We start from the raw sequence: 6,299 nt of genomic DNA, 5'->3' as shown, positions 1-6,299 counted from the left end.
ACTCTGGCATTTCCCACCTGAGACGCAGCTGCCCTGGGCCCAGCTTGGAGACAGCCGTGTGACGCAGGCTCCAGCCCTGGGCTGTGCTGTCACACCATGTGCACCCTCCCTGGTCCCCCAGGGTCGAGAAGCAGGCACAGCCTGGCCGTGGGCTCAGCCCCTGGCCATCCGGGCTGAGTGCTGCGGCCACACCTGGTGGCCCCCGGGCCTTCCGATCACCTGGAGAGGGACGTTCTGCCCCGCCAGCCCGCATGGCGCGTGCAGGCCCCCCGGCCCGGTGGCTCAGCCTCAGCCCTCACCCGCGTGTGTAGGCCGTGGTGACAAGAGCTGTCCAGGGACAGGGATGCCGCCTGCTGCCCTGTCCCGCAGGCCCGGCTGCCGTGCTGAGTGCGCGTCCTCCTCAGTGACCTCCGACCCTGGGCGGGCAGGCCGGCCAGCTCGACGTGCGACGCGGCTCCAGCCTTGGGACGTGCAGACCTGGCCCGCCCCCTGCGAGGCGGGCTGTGGCGACGTCCAGGCCTGTCAGCCCGCGTGCTGGGCCATGTGCCGTGTCCGTGTCCCCCCGCCTACCGCCAGCTGCCTCTGGAGAGAGCAGTGCTTACAGCAGAGGGCCGGGGGCACCCGCCTCCCACCGCCAGCTGGGGCCCAGCACCTCTGGACATGCCGGGACGTGTCGCCATCAGTTGTGATGGGAATGTGTGTCTCAGTGCCAGGGACAGAGTGGCAGATACTGACTGCGGTGGCCAGGAGCCATCTGTCCTCACGGAGAGCTGCCCTGGGGACGCAGGAGGATCCCAACGAGCAAGGTCTCGGCGGAGGCTAGCCCGAGCCCCCTCTGGGTCCCCCTTGTCGGGGGACTTGTCCAGCGCTCTCCGGGGCAGCGGTGACAGGATGGCGGCCTGTGGGGTGTTCTGTTACTCTCTGCCCCGCGGTTTCTGGAAATCTCCCTCTGACACAGCCTTAATGGTCCTCAAAGAAGACATTTCAGCTTGAGAGCCAAACTCGGACACGAGACAGATGCCTTTCAGCAAAGCATCGCCCAGACGCCGAAGCAGAGGCCACTCCTCGCGCTCCAGATGCCGGGGTGTGGACGGGGAGGCGGTGCGGCCCCCAGTCTGTCTGGAGGGGCTTGGGGAAGGTGTTTCTGGAAGATCAGCTCCACCACGTGACAGTGTGATGTTTCACCTGTGAGATGTTTATTTGCACTAGGGGATGGTCCGGCAGCCAGGGCAGCGAACACGGCGGTTGGGATAACCTGAGGTGACGTGTGGCCACACACCAAAGATTAGGGTCAGGAGCAGACGGTGGGGAGGACTCTCTCTGTTCCAGGGTCTTTCTCTCTCAAGGGTCCCTCTGTCCCCAGGGTCTGTCTTTCTTGAGGGTCCCTCTGTCCCAGGGTCTTTCTGTCCCTCGGGCCTTTCTCCCCCGGGGCCCTCTCTCCTGAGGCTCCCTCTGTCCCACGGTCTCTGTCCCAGGGCTTCTGTGTCCCCAGGGTCCCCCGTCCCTCGGGCCTTTCTCCCCTCCGTGGCCCTCTCTCCCGAGGCTGCCTCTGTCCCCAGGGTCCCTCTGCCACCGGTCAAGCTGCACGCATCCTCAGGGCTGCCCTGCCCCGAGGTCCGGGTGTGACCGCCCGGTGTGGTGCCCAGCCCATGCTCCTCCCTCGCCACGAGTGTGCGTGTTTCTACGGTCCTTTTTAAGAACCCAATACGGGTGTAACCGTGATTCCTGTGGGGGACAGATTCTCTGTTTGTTCAGTTGACAAATTATTTGTAATGTATTTTTTAGAAATCTTAAAATGGCCTTTGCACTGAAGTATTTTCATAGCTGTTTATATCTTTTTCATTTGTTAACCTATGGTCTAATTTTTAAAGCGAGTTTTAGAGCTTTCTTTTTTGAAGTTCACCAGATCTTGGCCACTTTGCACTTGACGCCGGCGAGCGTCCGGGCTGAGCGTCTGTCTGAGGCGTGTGAATTTCCGATCTGATGTGATTCTCTTCCTTTCGTGGTGTTGCTGGCGCTGGTGATTAGTTGAGTCGCGTGTTTAGAGACAATAATTTGCTACGCTTTTCCTCACGTTCATTGCAGTTTCATCGGCTGCGTTTCTTGTGTTTGGTTTCCATCCTTCGCCTTAAAGACAGGAGATTCTCACATGGCCGCGTAGGAAGCTGGGTCCCAGCTCTGTTCTGTCGAGACAAGCGCCACTCACCTCAGCCGGTTCAAGTCCCGTGTGGAGGCCACGGAACGGTCACACGCTCCCAGACATCTTGCAAACAGCGGCTCAGGAAACCACACGATGCGCGCGCCTGCTGGCTTGGGGTGGGCGGGGGTCCGTGGTGGGCCGCCTCTAGACAGGCTTGGAGGCCAACCCCGCCTCACAGGGTCGCACTGCTCGCCCCTCCCTCACCTGGCATGCGGCGTCCACGGGGAGCACTGTCTTCATTTTGAGGTCCTGTTCGCTGCTGCACGTGTTCACACATGGTCGGGCCCAGCCGGCCAGGCTGGTCCCGGCCACCCTCCCTCCCCGCCGCAGACCGCCCATCCACGCGCAAGAGGCCTGCCGCAAGCATGCGTCCCTGCCCTCGACTCCACGGCCACTGGCGGCCATGTGGGCCTGCACACGCACACCAAACATGAGTATGTGTGCGCACCACACACAAACGTGCACACGTGTCCACACACAACACACGAGAGCCTCTACACATGTAGACCCACACACGTCGGTGCACACCTACACGGGCACGTCTACACACTAAGCTCCTACACACACAAACACACGCTGTGTCCACAGACTGCAAAGGAGCTCCCACACGTGTACACACGAACATGCCCCATACATGTGTGTGTGAGCTCCTACACACACACACCTCCCGGCGCCCTGCGTCCTTCCTGAGGACCCCGGTGAGCAGCCTCTGGCCAGGCCCGGGAGGAGGAGCCCTGGCCTCCTGCAGGGAAGAGGCTGCCCCCCGGCCAGGCGTCGGGGCTTGGCCCCGCAGCCCCGGGTACAGCACAGCCCGGCTCACACACCCTCTGTTGACACGGGCCTGGTGAGGCTTCTCCCTCCGGGAGGGGCAGGGCCCCAGCAGGAAGCCCCGAGGCCGGGTGGCTCCTGGGGATCCCACCCGCCAACACTGGGCCCTGCCCCCCCGGTCCTGGAGCGGACTGGAAGCGCCGCCCTTTCCCTGAGACCCGCCCAGCCGCCCCACGTGCCCCGACTCGCGGGGTGGTAAGCCGGCACAGGAGGTGGCCAGGCAGGGCAGCCACAGAGGGCCGGTGCTCTGCACCTCAAGCTGCCCAGCGCTGGGTCTGCGGGCCACCCCGTCCACCGTTGTGCGCGACCCGTGTTGGAGCCTGCGGCGGCCTCCTGTCACCTTCTCAAAAGGACACTGGGGACTCGACAGCGTGCGTCGCCGTGAGCGGGTCGGCCCTCTCGCGCCAGGGAAGCGGCCTGAGCTGTGGCCCTTTCTTAGCAAAGGGCGGTGGAGGGGCGGGACGAAAGCCTCTCCGAGTCGTGTCTGCAAGCGCTTTCATGCCGGTGTGTCCTCCGTAAGCGCTTTGAGGACGGTGTATCTTTCACGTCAGGGAAGGGTGGCTCCACTTTTGCAGGAAAAAAGTCTAAAGATGAGTTTATATAGCTTTATTTTTTACCTGATCAAAGTATACAGAGTTTTAATACGCATATGTTGTCTCTGACTTAAAACTGTGATGTCTGTGTTACCATGTACGTTGTCTGTCCATTACATGACACGATAAGAGCGGGTCTTCAAACATGTATTTAACGTGAACGGTGGCTACAGTTGTCATCACCACTGGAATTTATTCTTAATTATTCATAGAGTAGGTGCACTGAGCATAAATCAACCTCCACACGGCACTGTCAAACTGGTAATCCATTAACCTGCTTTGGAGAATTAAATTGTGAATTAAACCAAACCTGACGTCTCGGTAGCGTGCGTTTTGTGTGCCCCGTTTTCAGACTTTTTTTGAGTCAGTCTCACTGTGTCACCCAGGCTGGAGGGCAGTGGCTCGGTCCCAGCCACCGTAGCCTCGGCCTGCTGGGCTCTGGCAATCCTTCCACCTCAGCCTTCCAAGTCACTGGAACGACAGGCACGCACCACCATGCCTGGCTTTTGAAAACTTATTTATTGCAGAGATGAGGTCTCGCCAAGTTGCCCAGGCCGGTCTAGAATCCATGAGCTCAGGCCCAAAGTCATCCCAAAGTGCTGGGATGACAGGCGTGCGCCACCGCACCCACCCCTGACTTTTCTTTCTGCAGGTGAACTGTGACTCGTCGACACCAACCAAGCAGGGCTTTTCTGTAGATTAGCAGGGGACGGCATCTGCTGGCAGTAGGGGGAAAGCGTCCGCTCCGCTTCTTTGTAGAGAAATGAGGTCGCACAGGTGGCAATGCAGAGCCGGAAAGCAGGACGCCTCCTGGGCGCTTCCTTGGGGGGGACCTTCTGGCCTCCACACACCCCCACTTCGGCCTCGGCCCGCCCACCCACTCCCTTGCCAGAGCCCGGCCCTGAGTCCCTGGTGCTGACCCTCCCTCCTCCAAGGCCCGCGCCACACACCTCTCTCAGCTCTCTGGAATGCCCCCACCGCAGGACCTCCCTGACTGCCTCTGCCGGACCCCAGCCAGCCCCCTCTTCCCGGGGTCTGGGCGCCCCTTCTCCATCCCGGTTCTCCCTCTTGTCCAAACCGCGGACTCCCCAGGCCCTTCCACCCCAGGCTCTGTTGGCCAGGCCCAGCCTGGCTGGCTCTTTTTTTTTTTTTTTTTTTTTTTTGAAACAGGGTCTGGCTCTGTCACCCAGTGTGGTGGTGTGATGACAGCTCACCACAGCCTTGAACTCCGGGGCTCAGGCGGTCCTTCCGCTTCAGCCCCTCAAGTAGCTGGGACACTGGCGTCCTCCACCATGCCTGGCTACGGTTTTAGTGGGTTTTTGTTTGTTTTTTTCGAGATGGGGTCTTGCGATGTTGTCCAGGCTGCTGATCTTGAGCTCCTGGCCTAACGCGATCTTCCTGCCTCAGCTCTCTAGGTGCTGGCTCTACAGGCATGAGCCTCCGCGCCTGGACCCAGCTCCCTCTTGAGCAGAGGGTCAGTTCTCGCTCCCCACCGCCCCCAAGCCAGACAGATGTCCGGGTGCTGTCCAGGGATCCCGGGGACACCGTCGGTCCCCAGAGGCCATGACCTCGACCCCACCCTGAGCTCTCCCGCTCTTCCACCCCCGGGCTCCCGGCTCCACCGCGGCGCCCAGAGAAGGCAGGAGAGGCCTGTTGGGGTGGGTCGACGAGAGCCCTGGCAGCACCGTTGCCCGGCCAGGTGCCTGGGTCCCGCCTGGCCAGCCTTCTGTCCTGGCTCAGTCCTCGGTTCCAGTTCTGGCTTTGTCCGACTGGGTCCCCTGCGACAGACCCCGGGAGGTGCCACGCAGGCCCCTGGCTCCAGCCGGGAATCTAAACGTCCTTTCCAGGCCCTCCTCAGGTCCCAGGTCTGTGCGCACAGCCAGCTGCGGCACCTCGTGTCTCCCTGAGGGGATGGAGGGGGGAGGGCAGCATGGGGTGTGGGTGTGGCCCTGCTGCGCCATGCATGCCCGCTGAGAACACACCGCGAGCCAGGGGCTGCCTGGACAGGGCGCGAGCTCCCCCAGCCGTGGGCCGTCAGCCCCTGCCAAGGACCCCCAGAGTCGCTGGGGACCGGCCCTTGCGTGTACTCAGCAAGCCCCCTCAGGGCTCAGGTGGCCGGGGGGAGGCGGCCATGCAGCCTCGGGACCCCGGAGGACCCTGACACTTGTTTCGTGTGGCTGGAAGGACACCATGGTTCATCCAGAGCAGCAAGTAGTGGCCGTGAATGGAGGCGTGAGCTGGGCGGAGAAGTGTCCCTGATACCGTGCTGGGGTGCCCCAGCCCCAGACGTGGCCCAGATGCTCTCACTGAGCTCTGGGTCCCGCCGAAAGGGACCGCCCCACCCCGCACATCCGAGGAAGCCCGGCCATCTCCAGCAGCCCGGCCTATGTCACCAGTGACCGGGAAGAGGCAAGAGGGCTGCGGGGATGGGGTGCGTGGCGCCCTCCCCCCGGGTCCTGTCCTGCCCCTGCTCCAGGGGCCTCTGCGGAACCACAAGGCCTCAGCTTCCCCGAGAACGGCCACGGGGTGGCCCAAGCTGGGCAAGGCTGCACACGCGGCCGTCCCGGGGTGTCCGCTCAGCCCCTCTCGCCTCCAGAGCTCTCAGAGGAGCGTCAAGCCCTGAGCTTCCGGAACTTTCTGAGCCAGAGATGGGGAGACGGGGCCAGGCCTTGAAAAGG

The 6,299-nt window shown here is 62.4% G+C and overlaps 1 protein-coding gene across 1 annotated transcript in view; it reads left to right on the top strand.

Moving 5' to 3' along the window:
• ATP11A (ATPase phospholipid transporting 11A) overlaps positions 1 to 6,052 on the top strand; it is a gene marked incomplete at its 3' end in the record, with an annotated part of 73,604 nt that extends 67,552 nt beyond the window's left edge. Inside the window, exon 35 of the mRNA XM_021708088.1 lies at positions 5,952 to 6,052. Coding sequence (XP_021563763.1) covers positions 5,952 to 6,052 — 101 coding nt within the window. The remainder of the gene's footprint in view (positions 1 to 5,951) is intronic.
• Between the last annotated feature and the right edge of the window lie 247 nt (positions 6,053 to 6,299).

The sequence above is a fragment of the Carlito syrichta genome, unplaced genomic scaffold (assembly GCF_000164805.1).
Source record: "Carlito syrichta isolate Samal-C Ts95f unplaced genomic scaffold, Tarsius_syrichta-2.0.1 Scaffold130609, whole genome shotgun sequence".
In the NCBI taxonomy this organism is placed as follows: domain Eukaryota; kingdom Metazoa; phylum Chordata; class Mammalia; order Primates; family Tarsiidae; genus Carlito; species Carlito syrichta.
This window is presented reverse-complemented; position numbering and strand designations above follow the sequence as displayed.